Raw genomic sequence first — 26,059 nt, 5'->3', positions numbered from 1 at the left:
TTTCAAGGGATGAGCATTAGAGAGAGTTATTCTCTACATGAAAACATTCACCTTCAGAACAGGAGGCTTACAAGCACAGATGTACTGAGGCATGCCCCTGAGACACACTTTGGCACCACATACAACAGATGCCCGAGTCTTCATTCTGAACCCTTCATATCGATCCAGTCCTCTCACCTCATCTCCCTCACCTCACAGTTTTCCTGGTTGCCAGTCCGCACTCACTCCTTTCCATCCTTGCTTTGGCCTTGGCTTTAATGAACCGTGCCTTCTATTTCTGCTTCTAGCTTGAGCTTCACGTAACAAGGATTCTGATTTCTTCCCCTTAGCTCCCTGGATCACCCTGGGTAAAGCTTCCCTGGTTCCACTGTTCCATCCAGCTCACGGTACACAGAGAAGGGAGACCCAGACAAGGAGTAAGCAGGTTCTCATGTCAGGAAGAGCTTGGGGAAAGCTTGGGCTTTCTGATGTTCAAAGTTCTTGCTTGGTCTTATTTTCTGCCATCTGCTTGACAGGTCTGATTTCTGTAATGGCTTCCTGCCAGGCATAATTTTAAATACTTTTTGTACCTGAGAATCCAGCTATTTCTGTAGACTTTATCATCTTATTAGTCCTCACACAAAACACAGATGCACTGCCACACAGTTGAGAAGTCTTTCACACAATGAGATAAAGCCACTCATTGAAGGTCACTGGGTGAAACTTCTATCCTCATTATATGAATAAAATTGTATAATGACTTTGAAAGTTTGCATGAAATTCCTATGGGAGAAATTATTGTGACTTTAAACTATAGTCCTCAAAGCCACTCCCAATTTTGGCTTCTTACCTTGTAACTTGGGTTCTCATTCCAAAATCCAGAGACCTCATTGATTGCAGCACTTCAATACAGCCCATGTACTAGAACAAGAAGAAAAAAAAAGAAGTAGGACAAAAATTCCATGAAGCTGTCTCTCAGCTTCACAGTGACTTCCCAAGAAGCACCGAAAATCAGCTTCTGCTGTCAAGTTACATTTGCACACTCCACCTACCATTGATATTTCTGACTATTAATGGACACATGCCTAAAGCTTCAATTCAATTATAAAACACCAGTCGAATCAAACCGTAATATAGGGAATACAAGTAACAAAGACAAATGTGGGTTCAGGGGTTAACAGCGTGGGTTCTGGGGCCCGATCATGTGAATTTGCATCCTGGCTCTGCTCCTTCTTAGTTATGGAACTTCAGCAAGTTAACTTCTGTGCATCACAGTTTTGTCATTGGTAAAATGGAGATACAATCGGTATTGTTAGGAGAGTTAAATCATGTTTATTTATTTCCTACATGTAAATAAAGCTTTCAGAACAATGGTTGGTATATACAAAGGCCTGAATATTAGAGGAAGCAAAAATAAATGTGAGATAATACAGGAATGTCAAATCTTCTAAGCAGATAGAACAAGTATATAAATGCATAGGATACTGAACTTAGTAACAGAAGATCTTATCATCATTTGCAGATGATTTAAATATTAAGGGAGTTCCTGAAAGGACAAAAGTCATGTGCCGTATCAGTGATTAGTATGGTTAGCTTGAACACCGTGTATTGCAAAAGGAATTGTGATTTAGAAAGCGGAAAGATGGTTTATGTTTACTGTGGAGCAGTGAGGACCCACAGCAGGCTGCTGGCAACAGCATGATGCGATGTGATCTGCGGCAGAGGAGGCTTAAGTCAGCGGCAGTGTGAGGGTGGGTTAATAGTCAGGGAATAAGTTAGAATGCTCCTGTGGAGAGGGAAGTAATGACAGCCCACACTCAGGAGGGATGGTGGCAATAGGAAGGACAGGATAGATTCAAGTGACATCATGGAAATAGACACCATAGCACTCGGCAGTTGATTTGCTATGGAGAATTAGAGAGAAGGATGAGTCAAGGATGACTCACTCCGAAGTTTCCAGCCAGGGTAGCAGAGGGAACAGCGATGCCATCACCAGAAACAGGAAAGGCAGAAGGGAAGATGATGAATTGGTTTGGGAGCCGTTGACTTAAGGCACTAGTGGGGTATCCAGGAAATAACAAGCTGGTAGCTGAAAACTGGATTCTGGGGTGCTGAGAGGAATTCAGCCTAGGGATACAGACTCAGTAGCCTCTGCAGCTTTGCCAAAAGAGGCCATAAGACTCAGTCCTTCCAGCAGAGCCTCCGGTGATGAGGGAGAGTGCTTCTTTAAGAATTGCCTTAAAAATGGTGCCAGAGCCAAGAATTCCAATTTGAAAGTGGTTCTGTTGGCTCCTTGGAAATAATATGCTTCCTGTTTAGCTTTCCTTTGAAGACTTTCCAGTCTCTCTGTGCTTGGGAATGGCAAAAACACTGTCAAAAGTTAGCAAGAGCTGGTGGGGACAGGGCACCTGCCCAGATACTTCTTGTATAATAGTATTTCTTTTATTCTTATCTTTTTTTTTTTTCTGAGATGGAGTCTCACTCTGTTGACCAGGCTGGACTGCAGTGGCATGATCTTGACTCACTGCAACCTCCGCCTCCCAAGTTCAAGCAATTCTCCTGCCTCAGCCTCCTGAGTAGCTGAGATTACAGGTGCATGCCACTGCACCTGGCTAATTTTTCTATTTTTAGTAGGGATGGGGTTACACCATGTTGGCCAGGCTGGTCTTGAACTTCTCACCTCAAGCAATCCACCCACCTCAGCCTCCCAAAGTGTTGGGATTACAGGTGTGAGCCACCACGCCCTGCTATATAATAGTATTTCTGAGCAGACTGTGCAGATACAGCCCCTCCATGCCAAAGTGCTGCCTGGAGCCTGGTGCTAGGAAAAGCATGCTGGCCACGACAGTCACCCAGCCAGTCTCATCCAGACTCCTGTTAGTCACACTCAGTCACACTCCTCTTGGAATCTCAAGTATTGATACAAGCAACATTTTGGATATTTTACTCCATCCCCACTACATTTAACTTCCCAAGCCCTGGGTACCTTAAGGATGTGGTGTCTAGAGATTTCTCTTCAACCATAGGGTTTATTAGGAGAAGAAAGCTAGATTTAGGAAGCAGGTTAGAAAGCCCATCCCAGAATCTTAAAGAAAGGAGATTCCGAGCATCCAAGCTCCACGTCCAGGCGGTGTGAAAAGATTGTCCACATGTACTCACTGACTGCTTTGGCTTGCGGTGCCTTCCAGTGCCCTCTTCCACCCCAGAACCTAGTTCTTACTCCCCTATTTCCTGCACTCTTGGCCCTGGAAAGAGTGGATTCCCCACACAGGCTGGGGAGCAGGTCTGGATCCCCCCAATACCTTCAGGAAACCTTGTTGGTGCAGAAGTGGCTATCATCTTTCCCTTCAGCTGTAAATCACCAATTGAAGACAAAGTGATACCAACTGGCCTATCGCTGCACACTTTTTGAAAAGGTGACCAAGCACCTACATTTTTCACCCTCCGCCACAGTGGTTCTTCACAAATGCGTATCAGATCATGTTCTTCCACCATATGAAACCCCTGGCGTCTATGATCAAAACAAACTCATTAATCTAAATCCCTAGACCCTGGGGTTTCTGGCCCTTCAGCTTCATCAGTATCACTGTCTCCTTACACATTCTGCTGCCATATGGGCCTCCTTTCTGCTCCACAAATACACCCCAGCTCCTTCCTGCCTTGCCATTTCCTCCGCCTGGCTCTCCTTACACTGTTCTGCAGGACAGACCCCTTCTCATCCTTCAGGTTTCAATTCAAATGACATGCCTCAGAGGTCCCCTCCAGCTACCCTTCATCTCAGCCTCTATTCAGCACTGATTGGTTGACTTGTTAGTTTGCTTGTCTAGTACCTCTTTTTATTCCTTTGGCTGTAAGAACCGTAAGAGTAAAGACCACAACCACCACCATAGTCCCTCCAACAATTCCTGGAGTCTGGTGGACACGCAATAAACACTTGTTGAAAGAATGAATAAAGCATCTTTTGTTCAACTCTGCTGTACCTTTACAATGAGTGGGGGCTTGGGGGAGCTGAGGGACTGAGGGAGGTGAAGGCTTGGCTGGTCTCTCCACCCTGGGGGACAAATGAGGAGTACCGGAGCACCAAGGACTCAAACTCAGGTGCTACAGGCCGGAAGGATGCCTTGGCAAGGTTTCTGGATTCTCGGCAATGTACTTCATGTTTGCTATTTTTGCTATTCTTCATTTTAGAGAGGGGCAACAAACAACCTAGATGGAGGAGGTTTTGTAGTGAAGTGGGAAGCTGGCAAGAATGTACCCTACTTCTCAGGCGGGCTATACGCTGTGGGTGGGAACAGCCTGGATGATAGAGTTGACAGCGGGAACTTTAAAAGGAAAGGAGAGCAGGTTACATGTCTGAACAGGAAGGGGACAAAAGGACAAACAGAGACAACTGGGACAGGGACACCCAAGGCTGATCAAGTTTGAGACCCACTTGAGGAGAGTGTCAAAGTGAAGGCTATTCTCAGTCCAATGAAATAAATTGCCATTCCTTTTGGTTATCAATGAGGAGAGGAATTTTTAGTGTCTTGGGGGTGAGTGGAACTCCTCTAATGCTTCATTCTTAATCATACTTCATGGCTATAACCACATTATCTGCTTCCTACTAAGGCAAGCATTGCTTCAGGATCTTCTTCCCTTTGTGTGAACCTCTGTTGTGATTCATACACTTGTCCATCAGCTATGGCACAGGTGATCCCTGCCAGCCTCACTATGATACAACGGAAGTTTCTGGAAAAACATGAGTCATGGCCTGAGATGATTGACAATGAGGACAAGTCCCCTTCCACTGTGGGCATCTGTGTTGAGAAAGCCACAACTGATTTTTGCCACAATTACTCCAAAGACAAGAATGGAGTGGGCCTTCCCATTGACTCACACAATCCATTTCACTTAAAAACCATCGCTGTGGGGGAACATGTAGGGGGTAGTGCATAAAAATACTCCGTCCACTTCTTTGTGTAGGTGCCTGACGACTGCATAAGCAGATAGTGGCTGGATATCAAGGCGAGAGAGGAGAAGTTTAGTTTGTTAGCTATGAACTGGAGATGACAATACTTCTCATTCGTCTATTAAATGCAGATCTGTATAAGACATGGTCTCTGTTCTTAAGAATCCTGGCCCCATTCACATAGGACAACTATAAAGAGATAACTTTTCTTTTCTTTTTATGAGGTTAGTCATTGTTACTAACTTTATTTAAGAGATGAGGAAATTGAAGCCTATTAAAGAGAAGTGCCTGGCTCTGTTTCATTTATTCACTGCTACTGAATCAGGGTTTATTCTAGAGTCTGCAGTCCACTGCTGGGACCCTGTATAACAGAAAAAGTGAAAAGAGGACTTTTCCTGCTGCCTCCCACTCACCTGCCCTTTGGTCTACCCGGGAACACAGTGACACAGTGACGAGACAGGGGACCACAATGGTAACAGCGGATGTGAATCCAAACTGCTCTGGGAACTGCAGGAGGTGGCACATGAGACAGAGGACACTCCCTAATTCCCCACCCTGTGGTGAGGAGAGGACACTGAAGACCTTTATGTAGAGCCACACAGCAACGGTGGGAAAGCAACGCAACTCAGCAGTGCTCAGACAACCTGCCGATTCAGCCCCCCGACACAGGCTTACCTAACTCCCAGCTCGCTTCCTCCCTTCGTGCCCCAAGGCAGTCATAATATTTTTGTACTGTCTGAGCTTCAACCACTTGCTCCCAGGGAGCAAGTGAACAACCTATTTATGGTCCTATGTGTGTTGGGCTTTGCTCTGCAGAGAAGAAATGACTGGGGTTTTCAGAGAAAAGCAATGATAGCTACTTAAGGGAATTCTCATCCTAACTCTTACAGAATGATGACTGACTGCAAGCACACTATCTACAGAAAAAAATATATATATTCTTATGCCCTCAGAAAGAAGATCTGCAGGATAATAAGAAACTAACAGCAGCTACCTCTGGAAGTGGGAGAGAGATAGGTTTTTACTTTATACTTTTGCACTGTTTACACAAATAAGTGTAAACATACTTCTTTTTTAAAATAAGTATGTAGTATTAGCTGAGATTTGAAAAAAAAACTAAGCAAAGCTCACCACTTCCTCTATAAGAACCACAGTTTTATTAAGTAGGGTAAAATCTCTTTTTATTCCCTTTCTCAGAATATACCTGCCTCTTGGCCAGGAGTATAGGAGAACATCGTTCAAGAGAAGTTTAAGGCACAGGCCCTGCACTTGATAAGTTTATAATAAGAGTGCTGAGGAAGAGAAACACTTCCCAGCTACTTGGGAGGCTGAGGCAGGAGGATCGTTTGAGCCCAGGAGTCTGACACTGCAGTCAGCTAAGATCATGCCACTGCACTCCAGCCTGGGGGATGCAGCAAGACCCTGTCTCTAAATAAAAATAAATGTTTAATTAATTAAAAACAAACACTGAAGAACAGCATATAATCCACTATGATGTAAGGAGGGTCTCACCTTCATAGAATAAATGTTCAACAATGGTAGAGGCCACCAAAATGGCAGGAGGACACAGCAGGATATTTCTGCCACCTTTAAATCCTTTTAGTCTTTCCCATTAAAAAAAAAAAATGGGGAGTAAGAGACAAGGACATTCCCTTCATCAGCCTGAAACACTGTCTCCACTTCCTTCCCTTCACTCATGCCTCAACTCACAATAGTAAAGTTTCTGGCCTCAACACTCTAGTGAAACTGCCTGAGCACACCAACTACTTACTCAAAGTTCCTTTGGTGTACGGTTTTGGTTTTCCTACTCACCTAACGGGGTCACCTACTGCTGTTGACCTTTACTCAACCCCTTAATTTTCCTCTGAACCTCCCTTCTTTAGCTTTCCTGAGAACATTTTATCCAGTGCCTTATCTTTCTTAGCTATTCCTTCTCAGTCTCCTTCACTAGTTCGTTTTTTAAAATAACAATAGTTTCTTCTCTTCCCTGTATCAGTGGTTCTCAACGCTGACTACATATTAGAATAATTTGGGAAGTTTTAAAAATTCTAATTCCCAGGTTCTACTCTAGTCTAAAAAAATCAGTCTCTAGCATGTACACTCCTTTGCTTTCCATTACTACCTCATGCTCATGGCACACACATTTTTAGCTCAGGTTTTCTCCCACCTTCAGACAGGTATCAGCATATGAATATGCTAATTGCATCTCAAATTCAACACACCCAAATTATTCCTCTACTTACATTTCTGATCTCAACCAATAGTATCATTAGCTACCTAACTACATAAACTAGAAAAGTCAACTCTTACTTTCTTTCAAATCCATCAACCAATCAGGAGGCAAGCCCCATCCTTTCAATCTCCCTATCATTGTCATAACTTCCCTATCTTCTCCCCTGAATGCTGCACACTGCCCCCAGCATTTCCTATCCAAATTTAGGCACATTCTGTCTCTCAATTGCAATACAGTGGTCTCACATCATATTCATGGGCAATGCATATGAATTCAACTGTATCCATTTGGCAGGCAGAAAGCAAGAGATCAGTCCCTTTGTTCATCTCCTCAGTCTTTCAATCCTACTTGCCAGAGAGTAGGGTAACTATCTGCCCCAGAGAAAGAACATTTGAATTTATGGAGAGTTAAATAATGTCTTGTGTTTCTGTTTGCATTTTTTGGAGACGTACGCTGCCCCAGAGAAAGAATATCTCTCCGTAAATGCAAACAGGAACAAGATGTTGATTCTGACACTTGATGGTCCCGATGCATGGGTGTTGGAGATTTCAAGGATGACCCAGTGTATTCTGTATTTTGAGTTTTACTCTACTGTTGACTTTAGAATATAGCCCTCCCTAAGATGGGGTTCCTGGTGTCCCACCTTTTAAATCTGTCTTTTCCAGTGCAGCTAGCACATTAGTAAAACACATACATGGCATGTTACCATTCCATCCTATCCCCCAATTATACTCACTTAAAACACTCACAGGACCCCCATCCTTAAAACACAGCTTCCCAAACTTTAGAGAACTTCAGAATCACCAGGGAAACTTACAAGTCAGATTTTAGAAATAAAATTCCTGTGCTCTGAGATATTCTTCTCCAGTAAGACTATGAAACTGCATTTTAATAAGCACTCAGGTCCTTCTACTACCAGTTGTCCAGGAATCACACTTTGGAGAAAACCCCCGTCTTTAGGAAAAGATCCAGCTTTCTTAGTAGGATGGACAGGGCCTCTCATGATTTGGCTCCTGCTGAACTTTTCAGCCTTTTCTCCCCACTTTTGCCCTCTCATTTCATACTAACAGTAATTTACCTGAACTCATCACACTTCAAAATTTAGAACAAGCCCTTCCTCTGCTTCTTCCTCTTGAAATGTCCTTCTTATCCATGTCCATCTGATCAACACCTAGTCCTTCTTTCTTTCTTTCTCTTTTTTTTTTTTTTTTTTTTTTGAGACAAGCTTACTCTGTTGCCCAGGCTGGAGTGGTGTGATCTTGGCACACTGCAACCTCCACCTCCCAGGCCCAGGTAATTCTCCTGCCTCAGTCTCCTGACTAGCTGGGATTACATGCGCCTGCCACCACACTCGGCTAAATTTTGCATTTTTAGGAGAAATGGGGTTTTGCCATGTTGGTCAGGCTGGTCTTGAACTCCTGACCTCAGGTGATCTGCCTGCCTTGGCCTCCCAAATGGTTGGGATTACAGGTGTGAGCCACCATGCCTGGCCAAAAGTCACTTCTTTTATGAGATCTCTAGTCTTCTTCCCCATCCCTACCTGCAGCCTTGACCTTCTTTGGGCCCTCCTCTATACTCTATATGAACTTCTAGCAGACCTTTAATAAAACTTCTGTTGCTAATATGGAACTACCTCTCAATCAATGTGTCTGTATATCTTTTATAGCAGAAATGGTGTCTGTTTCTTCTTTGTATTCTCTGTGTAAAAGCCTGGCTCAACAATATTCTTGAGATGGACAAGTAAGATATGGGTTTGAGGTAACTTTGAAAAAAAAGAATGGGCTATATATGTAAAAACAATCACATTAAAGATTTAGATAATATATTAACTGTTCTTTCAAATTTAATCTCATCTAACTTAGATTTCCCTAAAGAACAATCATGAAGGCCAAAAACTCAGTACTTCATAATAAAGATATTAATGAGTAAAGTAAACCAGATGTAAGAAAGTAGCTAGATTAGGGTAAACTTGGAACCACATGTCCTACAAAAAGAACAGGGCCAAAACCAGTAATTCCAGTCCTTCATTACCATTTGGGAAACCAGATCCTATGATTTTTTTTTAAAAGGAGGTCAAAAATCAGACTTTATTTGTAAGTTTTCCTTACTTTTAATTCCAGCAAGTCACAATGAAAAATCCAAAATGTAATTAAGAAAACAATTTCATTTGCAATATGTGATCAAAAAGAATAAAATACTTATAAATAAATTTAATAGGATAAACTTACACTTTGAAAACTAAAAAAAATTGCTGAAAGAAATTTAAGAAAAGTGAAATAAATGGAAAAAACATCCCATGTTCATGGATCAGAAGACTTAATAACATTAAGGTGGTAATGCTCCCAACAGCTGATCTAAACCTTCAACACAATTCCTATCAAAATCCCAGATGGCTTCTTTGTAGAAACTAACAAACTGATCCTAAAATTCATGTGTAATTTCAAAGGACCCAAAATAATCAGCACAATCATGAAAAAGAACAAAGTTAGAGAATTTGCATGTCCCAATTTCAAAACTACTGCTCAGCTACACAATCAAGACAATGTGGTACTAGCATAATGATAGACATATAGATCAGTAGAATAGAACCAAGTCCAATAGTAAACCCCTGAATTTACTGTCAATTGAGTTTTGACAAAGGTGCCAAAACAATTCAATAGAAAAATGACATTGTTTTCACCCAATGGCACCGAAGAAATTGGATATAAAAGTTGGACCTCTATCTCATACCATATGCAAAACATAAACTCAGAATGATTACAAAACCTAAATATAATAGCTAAAACTGTAAAACTCTTTAAAGAAAACAGGCATAAATTACAGGAGCTCAGAATAGGCAACAGTTTCTTAGATACTGTGCCAAAAGCACCAGCAACCAAAAGAAAGAAATATATAGGTTGGACTTCATAAAAATTAAATTCTTTTGTACTTCAAATGACACTGTGAAGAAAGTGAAAAGACCACTCACAAAATGGGAGAAAATATTTGCAAATTATATATCTCCTAAGAAACTTGCATCTAGAATATATAAAGAACTCTTACAACCCAATGATAAAAAGACAAGTAACCCAATTTAAAAATGGGCAAAAGATCTGAACAGACATTTCTCTAAGAAATACATACAAATGGACAATAAGCACATGAAAAGATGTTCAATATAATTTACCATTGGGAAATGCAAATCAAAACCACAGTGAGGTACCACTTCACATCCTCTGGGATGGCTAAAACACAAACCAACAAACTGAAAATAAATGTTGGTAAAGATGTGGAGAAATTAGAACCATCATACATTGCTGGTGGGAATATCAAATGGTAAAGCCACTAGGAGAAACGGCTTGGCAGTACCACAAACAGTTAAACATAGAATTATCTGTATGACCCAGCAATTCCACTCCTAGATAGATATCCAATAAAATTGAAAGCATATGTCCACATAAAAACTTGCACTTAAATGTTCAGCAGCATTATTCATAAGAGCCAAAAAGTAGAAATCACCCAAATGTCCATGAATGGACAAATAAAAGGTGGTATATCATGCAATGGAATAGTATTGGGCATTAAAAAGCAATGAAGTATTGTTACATGCTACAGCATGAATGAACTTTGAAAATACTATTCTAAGTGAAAAAAGACAGTCACAAAAGACTGATTTTATTCTATCTATGTGAAATGTCCAGAATAGACAAATTTGTAGAGCTAGAAAGTAGGGCTACGTGGTTTTTAGGGAATGGAGTGTGACCTCTAAAAGGTACAAGGTTTCTTTGGGGGTTGATAACAATGTTCTGTAATTGGTCATAGTTGTACAACTCTGTGAATATACTAAAAAAAATTTAATTGCATACTTTAAATGGGTGAATTATATGGTATGTGAATTATATCCTAATAAAGCAATTACCAAGAAGCAACAACAACAAAAGGTCCAAGCAAGCAATATCTGCAGGCAGTATGTGATCCTTGATATAAACTATTCAGGAAATATGTATGAATGGATGAATAATGAATAAGTGAATGAGGCATCAGCAGTTACTACAGTCATTTGAAATATTCTCCAGCCTTGAGACGGAGTTCATTGCTCTTCCTTTGGGCTCCCAGAGCATCTTGGCCACACCCCTAGGTTGCACTCACCCAGTGGTGCTGCAATTTATCTGTTCCAATGTCTATGCTTCCCGCTGGACTATGGGCTTCTCAAGGGCAGGGAGTGAGTCTTAGTCATCATTATGCCCAGCACCTCTTACAGTGCAATTAAATGATTTATTTGAATGACCTAGCCACGAAATGATGTTCAGGAAGTCTCAAAATAACCTTCATCCTAACTGGATCATCTGTACTGTGTTTCTTCTTAAAGGGGTATATTGCCAATTAAAATAATCCTAAAGTTAAGCTAGGCAAAGTCCCTCCTTGTGCCAGGTTTGAGTTGGAATGTAGGTCATATAAGAAGGGAATGGAAAATCCTTCCCCTTTTAGTATAATACCAATCAAGTGAAAATCTGAGCAGGTGCGCAATGCGGGTAGAGGATCTCCTGCCCTGGAATAGGGAGGAATTTTAGAAAAATCTCAGTGAGACAGACAGAGAGATGGGCTGCTTGGAACACACATTTAAGGAAGAGGTGCAAGTGGTCTTGGCAAAGAGTGACTTTTCTTAGGAAAAATCTTATAGCACCTTTGAATGCTATAATAATATTGTATTATATATAATCTACAGCATCAAGGAGCATAGAGCTGCTAACACCTTCCCTTCTTCACCATTCTCTGTCCTCTTACATTTGCTTTTCTACAGAGCACTTACTTCTGAAAATATTATGTATTTGTTGGCTTGCTATCTGTCTCCTCTACTAGAAGATTAGTAGCAGAGAACAAGGAGTGTTGTATTCCTGACACCTAGATTATAATAGACCCTGAAAACATATTTTGGTTGATTGAATTAAATATACATTTTTAAAATACAAACATCTATTGTTGCTGAAAGCTACTCCTTCTGCTCCAAGTTTAAAATCCTGAAAACCTGGATTTATTCAGTCATTCACAAGTGGGGATTCAGCAACCAGGAAATTTCAACCCTCTAAGTCATTAGTTCTTACAACAATGGAACTTTCTAAAAGCAAGTTGTGTGTTCCATTTGCTCTTTGAAAAGGAAGATCTCCCTTCTCAAGGGTTCCTGCCCAAGTCAAAAGGCAGGGCTGTGCAGTGAGCAAGGCCTTTCACTTGCCCCGGTCCCTCTCATTTGATGTCTTCCCCTGCTAAATGGACTCCACCCCAGCTGATGGGGAGGGTCCCCATTGTCTCCATCCCCAAGATTCTATTCCCAGTCCCCCTAAAGGAAGCTGAGCCATGAAGATTGTGCTTGCTTCACCTTTGCCTTCCGCCATGATTGTTAAGTTTCCTGAGACCTCCCTAGCCATGCCTCCTGTACAGCCTGCAGAACTTAGTCAATTAAATCTCTTTTCTTTATAATGACCCAGTCTCTGGTAGTTCTTTATAACAATGTGAGAATAGACCAACACTCTGGGAAATGAGCTGCCTACAATTGTCCAGAGAAGTTTTTCAATTTCTCTGAAAAAAGTACTGGTCATCTGTGGGCAAGGAAAGTATGACAACCATCTGCATCCCATGAGGCAGCTATGCAGTGTCTCATTCCAATAGTCCTACTCCCATTGAAAATCCCTTATACATGGGAATTTCTTTGAACTAAGAGAGGTTTCATCTCTGCCTACAGACTTGAGTACAGACAAAGTCACCCATCTAGAGGTCATCCCTGTGGCAAAAAGCACAAAAAGCACACTGATAGCATTGGAGAGCTATGACTTCTTCTAGCAATAACTTTGCCCCGATGTGTTGGGAGCCACAAGTGGCTCTTTCTGCTGCTGGACATGGCCAGAAAAGTTGTGCTATGTGATTGATCATGTGCTTCTGCACAAATAGAGATGTATATTCTGTTTAATTTCAAGAGTATTATATCATTTGAGCCTCATAATGAAACTGCAATGAGACCTGAATAGGTAGATGATCTCCTTTTTATATTTAATTTTTTGTAGAGATGGGGTCTCACTACATTGCCCAGTGATCTTGAACTTCCAGCTGCAAGTGATCCTCCCACCTTGGCATCCAAAAGACCTGAAATTACAGGTCTGAGCCATCACACGTGGCCCTGAAGCCTTTTTACAGATGGAAAAACTTATTCTCAGAGATTCAGTCCTGTGCGCAAGAGCCACAGGGCTGATTAATGGAGAAGAACCCAGATCTTTTGATGTTTAAAGCTGCTGTTACATTTCATCTCTCTGACCCTGACCTAAAAAAGTTTACCATCTAGGGGGGACTCATACCCTGGATATATTATATATAAAAGATAACAGTCACACACACACATTGATACATGGATAGGTAGATATAAATATAAATGATATACATATAGATCTGTCTATATTATGAAGAGAAAGAGGAGCGGTAAGGCCAGACACCCGCTGTATGTAGAAAATGTTTTACATTATATAATAACTTATAGTGACTTGACAAAAGATTGCTGCATCCAACACCTAAGACAGTAAGTACTGTGCTTAGTTTTATAGCGTTTCAGCCATTCTGCGTTCTCTGAAAACAGGAATTGCGTTGTACAAAGATGAAATTTCTTTGACCAAAATATTCCAAATATATTCTTTGCAGAAATTCCTTGAAGGCTTATATTTTATATTCAACTTCAATGTTGTTATTGAGATCTAAAAGTTGCAACCAATAGTTTTAACCCAAGTCTTCTGCAGGGAGGAGCAAGAGTTGGCACTGAAGCCAGGCCTCCTAAATAATTTTGAATATCTCTGTCACCATGTAGGCTTAATCCTAGGAAACCAGAAATGCTATTCCCTGTTGTTGGAGAAAGTCTTTAACCTGGTGGGCCTGGTTCTCCATAATGAAAATGAGAATTGGAATACTGGCTTGCAAAAGCTGACCCTACTCAGATTAAAATGCTTTTGTAATAGCAATCGACTACTCTCTCCTGATAGATGCAGCGAAATCCCAGGTTGTGTCAAACTATTAATTCATTCAGAAAAGAAGACGCCTTAACAATGCAACTTACAGGAAGAACAACTGAATAATTGATCCCAGAAGCCGTTTAACCAGAGACCTATGTTTTAAAAAAGCAAGCTTTTTCTTATTCCCTGGAAGGCCCTTATTCCTCTGAACACTTTATCCTCTATTATTTTTATTTTTCTATTTCCCTCACTCCTTGCTTTTATATTGTGGGAGTCATTAGTGCCGTTCCACAAATATTTCCAATTGTTCACCTTCCCAGCACACAGTAGCACTGCACTTCTCCTGCCTTTTTGAAGTTGGGTACAGCTCCTGATTTGGCCAATATCACTGTGGGAGTGATTTGTCACATCTCTTTTCTCTTGCAGCTGGCGAGACGCAGACAGCCACCCTTAGCCTAAGTTGCTGAGTGAGAATGACAGAGCAGATACCCCCAGCCAATGTGCTACGGACCATGGTATGCGCAAGAAGTCTAAGCCACTGAGATGCTGGAATTACTTGTTAGCATAGAATGACCTGCCCTATCCTGGCTGATACAATAACCATGAAAGGGAAGAAGGAATATGGCATAGAGTTTAGGAGCATGGGCTTTCGGAGTCAGAAAGGCCTCAGTCTGAACCTCAGCCTTGCATGTACTGGCTGTGAAACCTTGGACAAATAGCTTTAATTCTCCAAGCCTCGGTTTCCTCATCTATAACACAAGAACAATAATATCTGTTCCATAGGGTTATTGTGAGGATCCAATCAGGTCATGCATGTGTGGTGCTAAGCACAGTGATGGGCACATACAAAGTTCTCAGCATATGTAGTCACTATAGTGGGATGACTATACTGCTGTTCCTGATTGTTTTCAGTTCTACCTGCCTTAGTTTGGGGAGCTGATAAACAAGCCTTAATTACTGTGAAGGGACCTTAATCAACAGTGCTTTATAGGAGTGTGATGAGCACTGGGATGCAAGGGGCTGTGGGAATATGTCAGAGGGGCTCCAGGCCAGCCTCCGGGAACCAGGAAAGAATGGTCTGAGGAAGGGATGCTGGGGTGAGTTATGAAGAGCAGGCAATGAGAGGTGGTAAGGGAGGAATTTCCAGACAATGGGTACAGCATGTGCAGGAGGTAAGGGCAAAAATAAGGGGTGGTCCAAAAATACCAAATACTTCAATATGACTAATGTCCAGGCATATGGCTGAGATATCAGCAGGGGCTACATTACATTAATCATCCAATTAACCATCTGCCTACACAATTCAATGAGCTCTTGGAGGGCAGAAGCTGGTTCTCATTTTCCCTTTTGTTCTGAGTCCAGCGCAATATGTGACACATAGTAGGCTCTCAATACCCTATGCTGAATGTCTGAGGACTGTAACCAAGTTTCAGGCCACCCTGGCTCAGACGTGATGCCAATTTCTTCTTATTCTTTCATGAGTTTCCCAACTACACTTCCACCCATCCCTCAGACCCAAATAAATAACAGCTAAAAATATAGCCCAGGTCATGAATCATAAATGAGATGGAAGAGCAGTGACTCACAGAAGTTAATCTGCTTCCCAGGAGAGTCTTGCTGGATGTCCTTTGCTCTGAAAGGTTAGGCAAAAAGCCAGGGTAATAACTGTGCAGAGAAAGCTAATCTAATGACTAGGCCTGCCACTGGAAGCCCATCTGGTGTTCCAAGGCTCCTAGGCAGAGATGCCAAGAGGCAGCAGTTCTGTGTACCCCATCATGGGGCAGCAGAGGGATAAGCCCAGAAACAGACGCTAACAAGGTGCTCTGGGTGTCTGCTCAAGAAAATGGCACAGGGCCTTGTTGATTATTTCAGCAGCCCAACATGTCCACCATCAAGTTGGTTATGGTTTTAATATGGTTGCTGCTATCACCAAGGCAATGCCTTTGCAGAATGGCTTAGTGAATAGCCTACCAAATATATTTTGTATTCTTGTCTAGTTAAGTTGAGAATATGATCTGACCTAATAATGACACTGTGTTTATAGGTCTCTCCTGCCAACACATAATCCACTTACAATGGAACATTTTTGGGGTATTGTGACCTTCATTCTCAATTGTGAGCACCTCAAGAAAATTAAATAATCATATCCTACACCCTAAAATCACACAAATATGACTCAGCTTTGAGTACCCAGGACCTTGAGTTTTGATTTAATTAAATATTTATTGGAGGAACTCTGTGTTTTCACAAATGAGAGCATCTGCAAGTACTGCCACAAGGTAGACAAACAGCAGCTCCATCAAATTCTTTCTTCTAGTCCATTTTCCCTTTGACTCGGCAGTTTCAAAGGTCAGAATTTTTGTCATCAGTTGCCATATCTGGTCAAAGTTGATGTCCCTAGTAGCAGCATCAGTACGATGGTGGTTTTAATCTTCCCAGCCCTCTAGGACTTTACATGTCCAGTGTGTGGTCATGTCTGGAGACCATGTGGGCAAAGAACCTCACTGACATCACCCTCCCTCTGTGTCACCACACTGATATCCTACACGAATGGTCAACGTTCATTTTACTGAAACCATGACTCATATTAATCACTCTCCCACATGGTGATAAACTGCTGAGTTACGCTGTACTAGTTTTCAGCTTTTATGACTTCTTTGAAAAAGCAGCAGTCAACAATATGGCTTTGCAGAAATGCAGCTCAAATGTTCATCATTTCTCATACTTTTTTTCACATGAAACACAAGAGTTGTCTGTAGCTTGAGGAATAAATTCTGACGCCCGATAATGTGACTAAAAGCCCACTAGGGCTTGAAGGGATTTTAGAGATGATCCATTCCAACTCCTCTGCTTTTTGTAGATAAAACATTAAATGGTTTACCTGATGTCACTCAGCATAAAGGGCAGGCAGAGAACAGTCCACTAAAGACACAGAGCAAAAGTCAGAGATGTACAAACAGAACCAGAGAGTATGATATAGCAGCAGTCAAGGGCACATTGAGCCTCATGGAGGAAGAAGTTGTTGACTGAATTCAGGGCAGTGGAGAAGGTCAGTAGGCTAAGGAACTGGAAAATGTTCATGGGAGCTTGGCAACTGTTGGTTTTAACTGTTGGCTTTTGTGGAATAGTATCAGTGGAGTAGTCAAAGTAGGAGCCAGGTAGCAAGCGATGTAAAATTTGGTATGGAGATGAGGTAGCGAACCTGTGAGCACAGTGCTTCAGTTTTTATTTTGAGAAGTTTATATTTTAACAAGAGGGGAAAGATAAGCTTAGGGGAGGCTGTTATTTTAAGAATGGAACAAATCTGAGCATGTTTGTGTGATAGAAAGGTTGACAGCAACAGGAGGGAAGAGAAATGATGGTGAGATCACAGTCCCCAGGGAGGCAGGAGTGAAGATTACCCGTGAAATGAGTAAGACCTGATTCAAATAAATTATTTTAATCATGAATCAGATCCTCTCAAGCACTCAAATCAAGAAACTTATAAAGTTGAAGATACAGTTGCCATTTTCATATGTCTGGATACCTTTTGGGGAATCTTCTTTCGATGTTAATTTAAGGGGTACAAGTGCAGTTTTGTTTCATGATATACTGGGTAGTGGTGAAGTCTGGGCATTTAGTGTAACTATCACTCAAACAGTTTACATTGTATTCATTAGGGAATTGTTCATCCTTCCCCTCCTCCACACCCTCCCACCCTTCTGCATCTCCAGTGTCTATCGTCCCAACTCTATGCCCATGTGTATATCTTATTTCGTTCTCATCTATAAATGAGGACATGCAGTATTTGACTAATATTCTTATAAATAATCAGGATTGAGCCTAATTTTATGTAAATGGCAATGCTATGAGATGGACAGCAGAAGGATCCTGTGACTTCAGTAACTGTGGGTTTGCTTCAGGATTACATCACAGGGCCATCATCATCAGAGCTAGAACTAGGTGACCTGTTAGTATTTTTTTAAAAAACAAAAACCCTAGACTCATAAAAACTGTGTGATGGAAGACACTATTTGTCCCAATCCCTTTATTTTCAAAGCACATAAGAGACTTGAACGAGATCACTCAGCAGCACAGAGCTCTAAACAAGCATAAAATTTTCTAAGCTGTTCACTCACTTACAAACATCAAGTGCCTATTAAAATCAAACATAGATTTTTGAATCAGACTCAATGCCCTTCTATAACTTATCACCTTCAGGATGCAGTGCAAATAGATCTTAGATTCAAGTTGTTTATTTTATTGCTTGGATTCTTTTCCAAAAACCTCAGCAGTTTTAGCTAAGGAGAAAGAAAGGGCATGAGGAAGATCTCTATTTTCCTTTAAAGTCCACTAGCATGAGTGGATTATTATTAATTATTGGTTATTATTAATCAATTATTTTTTACATTGCTTGCAAGTCTCATTATAATCAATTATTTTCTCTGGTTATTGCATTAAGTAACAACTTTCTAGGAGGATACATAGATTGATGTAAGCAATCAAAAAGGAATGCTGAAGTAAGAGTCTAGGGGTGGAGAAGTTAGGTGGTTATAGCAGTTACTTGGTTATAGCTGATAAGAAGTCTAGTTCAGGGTTGAGATTTTCATAGAAGTTAGGCAGCTTCTTTCCTTGCCCAGTCAGTTACTACACACCAAACCTTCAACCACTGACCTGAAGTCCCCTGACCAATGACATTCATGAGCACACCAGTGGAAACCTAGAGTAGGTCACACCATGTTGGCTCTAAGCCAGCCATTCCCATAATACCTAAAGAGCATCTACTGATAGCACCACTTCCTTGAACATTCTTCTGCAATCCCATATCCTCTAGAAAGCCTCACTGAAGAACTGAGTTAGACAATTCAACCATTACCAAAAACAATCTTCTCAATAATCTTTATGTGTGTGGGTAAAAGCACCCAAAATCTGCTCCCTTGGCAAATTTTCAGTCTACAATCCAATGTTACTAACAGTCCTCACGCTGCATGTTAGATCTCTAGACCTATTCATCCTACATAACTGCACCTTCATGCCCCTTGATCTGCACCTCACCATTCTCTCCCCATCTCTGGCCCTTGTAACCACTGTTCTACTCTCTGCCTCTATATATTCCACCTTTAAAAGATTCTACATGTAAGTGAAATCATGTAGTACTTTTCTTTGTATATCTGGCTTATTTCACTTAGAATAACGTTCTCTAAGTTCATCCGTGTTGTCACAAATGACAAGATTACTTTCATTTTTAAGGCTGAATAATATTTCATTACATACATATACCACAATTTATCCATTCATCCATCAGTGGACACTTTGATTGTCTCTATATCTTGACTATTGTGAATAATGCTACAATGAACATGAGAGTGCAGATAGCTCTATAAAATGCTGATTTCATTTTCTTTGGGTATATACCCAGCAATCCTATTGCTGGGTCATACGACAGTTCTACTTTGAATTTTTTGAAGAACCTCCGTATTATTTTCCATAATGATTGTGCCAATTTACATTCCCACCAACAGTGTACAAAAGTTCCCTGTTCTCCACAGCTTCACTTACTGTCTTTTGTCTTTTTGATAATAGCCCCCCACCGTTTTTTTTTTTTTTTTTTTTTTTTTTTTGAGACAGAGTCTTTCTCTGTCACCCAGGCTGGAGTGCAGTGGTGTGATCTTGGCTCACTGCAACCTCTGCCTCCCAGGTTCAAGGCATTCCCCTGCCTCAGCCTCCTGAGTATCTGGAACTACAGACATGCACCACCACGCCTGGCTAATTTTTGTATTTTTAGTAGAGATGGGGTTTCACAATGTTGGCCAGGCTGGTCTCGAATCTCTGACCTCAGGTGATCCACCTACCTTAGCCTCCCTAAGTGCTGGGATTTCAGGCGTAAGCCACCACACCCGGTTAATAATAGCCCTCTTAACAGGTCTGAGATGATATCTCATATGGTTTTGATTTGCATTTCCCTGACGATTAGTATTATTGAGCACCTTTTTATATAGCTGTTGGCCATTTTTATGTCTTCATTGGAAAAATGTCTATTTTTCAACAATTTAAGCCTTGAAACTTTCAAGTGGTAAAGGGATGCGCTCTTGCAAAGCTTCTGTCCAGCTCTGTGTACAATACCATGTGGTGTCCACCTCTGTTGCATCCATCTTAAACCATGAGAGCCTAGGCAGCCAGGGCAGAGACTCTAGGTGCCCTACTTACATCTTTTGCTCATTTTCCTTCCCCTCTTTCTTCCTTACCAACAGACCCCCAAAGTGCCCAGCTTAAAAGCTGCCATTTCTCAGCTTCCCTGGAAGCCAGGATCCCAAGGAGATGTTAGAGGATGTTATCAGGTAGGACTTCAAGGAAAACTATTTAAAAGGGGACTGACTCAGCCAGGAGGTACATCATTTGTATTTGCCATTCCTTCTTCCTGCTGCTTGGAAAATGGGTATGATGCTGGGTGCTCCAGCAGCCTTGTTGCAATCTTGAGTGAGCCCAGAGATGGAAGCCATGTGTTAAGGATGGCCAAACAGAAAGCTGGAAGGATCCTGGGTTATTGATGACTGAAGCTCTGGGCAACTTACCTAACATGAACAAAAAGGGAAACTTCTATCTTGTTTAAACTCTGGTTATTTGAGTTTTGTAATGATCTAATCTGAAGTGATAAGGGGAACTTTTAAACTGTGCTTTGCAGACAGCAGCTTAGGAGTCAGGGTTCCTCTGCAACCCGCTTCCTAACAAGAAAGCTCTGTGAAAAGGTTTCTTACTAGAATCAGTTCAGCAGCTCTTAAAGAGACTTTCTTATATGTCAGCAAAGGTGACGTTTTAATCCCCATTATCTGAAAGTTAGAGTCTTTATACAATACCATCTAACTGAAAGTACTATACCTAACAACTTCAAATGTCCTTAAGCATGGCTAAGAATACAAAAATAAGCACCCAAAAACATCTAAAAATACTACTAAGTCAACACTAATGTTTATCCTTATGTTTTTCTCTTAGGGGAGCATCCAGTCTTTCATTCAGAGCCCATTTACCCTTGGTTTCAGTAACAGTTGCAACAGGTTGTCCTCACCAAAGCTCAAGAGTGCAAACTGAAATGTTGGGCCCTCCCAGAAACATACTCTGAAAAGCAAAAAGTGATTGCTGATTGAACAAAGTGAATCTGAAAAAGTATAAAAATAGAGACAGGTAAGTTCAAAAAGCTCAACCATTTGGGAACCCTGACTTCAGGGGCAATCAACCATTGCATTCCATGACTGTTAAAATGAAGGCTCCATTTCCAACAGAAAAAAAAAAAAAAAAGAGAGATTGAATTTCAATCAGTATCTACTTCTGGGTATACACCCAAGAGAGTTGAAAACACATGTCTGCACAAAAACTTACCCATGAATGTTCATTACAGCACTATTCATAATAGCCCAAAAGTAGGAGCAACCCAAAGGTCCAGTAACTGGTGAATGGATAAACAAAATGCAGTATAGCCATACAATGGACTATTATTCTGGAATAAAAAGAAAGGAAGAACTGACACATGCTACAACATGATGAATCTTGAAAACACTGTGCTCAGTGATGGGAACCAGACACAAAGGACCACATATTATATTATTCCATTTATACGAAATAGCCAGAAAAGGCAAATCCACAGAGACAGGAAATAGATGAGTGGCTGCCAGGGGTTGGAGGGGAAGAAGAGGGAGTGACTGCTGATGTTTTACAGCATTTCTTTTTGGAATGCTGAAAATGTTTTTAAACTAGGTAATGGTGATGGTTTCACAATTTTCTGACTATATGAAAATAAATCAATTGTACACTTAAAGAGTATATTTTACAGTATGTGAATTATAGCTCAATAAAACTGTTATAAAAATAAACCACAGATCTAGAAAAAACCCTGACATTTACCTTTCAATTTTTTTTCAAACAGTATCATCTGTCTATGAAGAGAAAGAAGCATATAATCTTCATGATACAGAGGTTTCCATGTAAAATATTATGTTTTTAGAACAGTAAAACAAAACAAAAATCAAGGCATCTCACTTAGATTTCAGCTGATAAAAACGTTGACAACAGTGGGAGAAACTCAAACCTGACATCTAAAGGGAGAAGCTTCAATTATCTGAAAAAGTCAATGACTGCCTGGTGATGTCAACTAAATGAGCTTTACTGTGTCAAGATTATTCCTGGTGAGTGCTGACAATGTCTGTGGGAATCTTATTCAGAAGAAACAGCTTCCTTCTCCCTCTTATCACTTGAACAGTTGGGTGATGACTCACAGAGTTTCTGCTCTTTCACTTGCTTAGAGTTGCTCAGTGTGTGTAGGAAGCATTAACTCACTAGCAGGTGAGCCACCTCAAACCTTTTTGGAAGTCAGCAGGGTATAAATCATAAATAAATATATTACCCATGACTATGCACATTATGCTTCCTGGAGGCCTCCAGAATCAATACTCACTCCCTGCCAGGGCTGAGGGACCTCCCATAGCAATGCCCACGTCCTTCCTCATCCTTCTTCCTTCTCCCTCCTCTCCATCTCCTCCCGCTTTCCTCTCCCCCTTCTCTTCCTCCTTCTTTTCTTAAGTGATAGCCTAGTTGTAAAATTGGATTCTTATATTTTCTGAAGGGAAATTTGGAGATTTATCACACATTTCGGCCAGAATCTCTTTCACTTGTTTCACGTGGAGATTTTCACTGGATGGCTGCTCCCCACTCCTTGCTTATCACCTTTCTTGCTCTCTGGGCAATGCATTTGGAACATTCTCTCCCCAAAACATTCCCATTGTTGGACCAGGCACAGTGATACGGCTTGTAGTCTCAGCCTTTATTTCACAGAACTTTGCAACTCATTGTTGCTTGTCATAAAAGATTTTTTAAAAATCAAGATTTAGCCGGGCGCGGTGGCTCAAGCCTGTAATCCCAGCACTTTGGGAGGCCGAGGCGGGTGGATTACGAGGTCAAGAGGTCAAGACCATCCTGGTCAACATGGTGAAACCCCGTCTCTACTAAACATACAAAAAATTAGCTGGGCATGGTGGCGCGTGCCTGTAATTCCAGCTACTCAGGAGGCTAAGGCAGGAGCATTGCCTGAGCCCAGGAGGCGGAGGTTGCGGTGAGCCGAGATCGTGCCATTGCACTCCAGCCTGGGTAACAAGGGTGAAACTCCGTCTCAAAAAAAAAAAAAATCAAGATTTAGTGTTGAATAAGAGTTTCTGTGTTTTTTTACATGAACAGCAGATATCTATTTCAGATGGATTAACATATTTTAAAACTCACCTCTGCATTTGAAAGAGTTGAAAAGAGACACTTGAAATAACTTAGACAGGTCCCGAGAGTCCAGCACTATGTAGTTAGGCTGGGTGAACTGCTATGTGCTACATACGATATGTATGCTAGGGGAATCTAGGGGATGAGGCTTCAGTTAGAACTACTCTGAAAAGTTTTAGTGTTTTATTTCAAACTGTCAGTATTTCCAATATATATATATATTTAAATCAAAAACTATTTCCAAGTATGTCTTCAATGTGGCCAAAATGACTATATTTAACATAATTTCAGAAGCCAAAAGAAAGTCATCATGAAAACATACCAGCTTCTGGCCAGAGTCCTCCAACACCTCTGGGTGTTGCGTTTCAATAGAGCAAGGGCTAGAAGTTTTACCCCTTCTCCAAGATACTCCCCTGCCACTGAGGGATCAGTAGGTGCTGACATGCAAGGATGCCCTGATCCACAGAGAGAAAAAGAAAAAGCACACACACACATTGCTGACCAGAATGCACACTATAATTTTCATCTGTGTCAACAATCATATTTGTGTATATATACAAATATGCAACATTAGGAAAAAAGTCTGAAAGAATACAAAACAAGCTATTAATAGTGGCAATTACCCCTCAAAAAGTCATTCCTTATTGCTTGTCATCCTTTTTTCCTTGTCCTGACTTCTCTATTTTAAAAATACAAGTGAGAGAACAATCTCATTCACCAGGATCCTGGAGGCCTTTGAGTCCCTAGAAGCATTGGGTAAATAAGAGCTTAAAATATATCCACTTTGTTGGGTAAAGTATCTTGGTTTTTGCTAGAGTATTTCTGATAGTTAGTCATCACACCTGAGAAAGGTATGTATTTTTTTTCCAAATGACAAACAGAAGCTCTTGAGCAAAAGCATACACCTGCTTGTGTAACACCCTTTATTATAATTTGTTTAATGTTTACAGAATACTATGGAGATGCAAAGGGCCCTCTAGAAGATTCATGTTGTTATCAAGAAAAACAAAAATCAAGGCATCCTCACGTAGATTTCAGCTGATGAAAATGTTGACAACAGTGGGAGAAACTCAAACCACACATGTTTTGGCTTTCTTTATAAAGGGAAAGGCCATCGATGAGTTTCTAAATTTAAACCTGCATCCCCAGAGATACCCTTCTACTTGCTGATTCAGTTTCATCTCATAAATACACATGGTCTTGGACAGGATTCTGCATGGGTAGTCAAGATATCTGTTGTATTCCTAGCTGTGTTTTTCATTTCTAGGTTGCCCTGGGACACTCCCTATATATCATTTTCCCTGAGAAACCATTTTGAGAGTAAGTACAACAGCATTGTTAAATGCTCCCTGTTCTTGAAGGGCAGGCTGTTCTTGTCAAGTTTAGTAGAAAAACAGCTGAATGTAAAATGGGCTCATTGATTAAAGCTATACAACAGAGCATGTATATGTGATGACAAGAATAGGAAACCCATTGTGAGACATATCAACAAATCATGTGGCTAAATTGTTGACAAAATTCAATACCATAAAATTCTGCAGACTGATCTCCAGTTGACAACTTTTGGCTGTGACTATTTGAATTGCGGGCTTACCAAGAATTATGCTGTGTTTGTGCAACTGTAATTGCTGTATATGGAGCCTGTATTTCACAATTGTAATTCCTACTGAAATCACATAATTTAAGTAGATGTTAAACACACTGGGCTGGGCGCGGTGGCTCATGCCTGTAATCCCAACACTTTGGGAGGCCAAGGCAGGAGAATCACTTGAGCTCTGGAGTTTGAGATCAACCTAGGCAACATAGCAAGGCCCAGTCTCTACAAAAATTTTAAAAATCAGCCAAGCCTGGTGGTGGGTGCCTGGAGTTCCAGCTACTTGGGAGGCTTAGGTGGAAGGATGGCCTTGAGCACAGGAGGTTGAGGCTGCAGTGAGCCAAGATTGCACCACTGTATCCCAGACTTGGCAACAGAGCGAGACCTTGCCTCAAAAAAGAAAAATCACACACACACACTCACACACACACACACACACACAGACGCACACACATACACACACACACACACAGAGAGAGAGAGAGAGAGAGAATATATGAGAGTGGATTTGGATTTTTTAAAAAGGTAGTCATTCTATGAAAATAAGTCAATAGCTTTGGAAAGAGAAACGCAAGATGCTTTTAAAAATAGTATTAAATTATAAGTAGATAAGACTACTTTAAAAGACATTTAAAAAATGGAGTTGCTTCTGTAGTTTCAGATTCTTTTGAAGATGTCTCTAAGAGTTCATCTCACTTTAAAGAAACTAAAATGAGGAATGTGGATGAGGCAGAATTTATGCAAGAAGGATGAAAAGGGATATGAATCATTGTATCTATAAAATTCAGAGAAAGAGCCTTGACCCTACAACACAATACCACATTTATGTAAGTTTAATTTAAGGGTCAAAAGTATATATGTAACATTTTTATTTTCATTCTGTAATGACAAGTCTCAACAGTATCGGAGAAGATGCCTTCTACGATATAATATTAAGAAACATGGCATTCACCACCTAAAATCTCTCTGCCTTAACAGGATGGTTGTCAGATAAGTACACTCAACTGCTTGGCTTGACCCACAAAACACACACCAGGCCACATGGTCTCCCTAACTCTGCCTGCCTGCTGGTCACCTCCCTCTCATCTAGATGACTCTGCCACCCT

At 40.9% G+C, this 26,059-nt stretch overlaps 1 protein-coding gene across 1 annotated transcript in view; it reads right to left on the bottom strand.

Annotated features, from left to right (window-relative positions):
* Positions 1 to 26,059, bottom strand: part of SHC4 (SHC adaptor protein 4) — a 138,739-nt gene that overhangs the window by 97,398 nt on the left and 15,282 nt on the right. Inside the window, exon 2 of the mRNA XM_003928879.4 lies at positions 830 to 900. Coding sequence (XP_003928928.3) covers positions 830 to 900 — 71 coding nt within the window. The remainder of the gene's footprint in view (positions 1 to 829; positions 901 to 26,059) is intronic.

This window comes from Saimiri boliviensis, chromosome 2, assembly GCF_048565385.1.
Source record: "Saimiri boliviensis isolate mSaiBol1 chromosome 2, mSaiBol1.pri, whole genome shotgun sequence".
Lineage (NCBI taxonomy): Eukaryota > Metazoa > Chordata > Mammalia > Primates > Cebidae > Saimiri > Saimiri boliviensis.
This window is presented reverse-complemented; position numbering and strand designations above follow the sequence as displayed.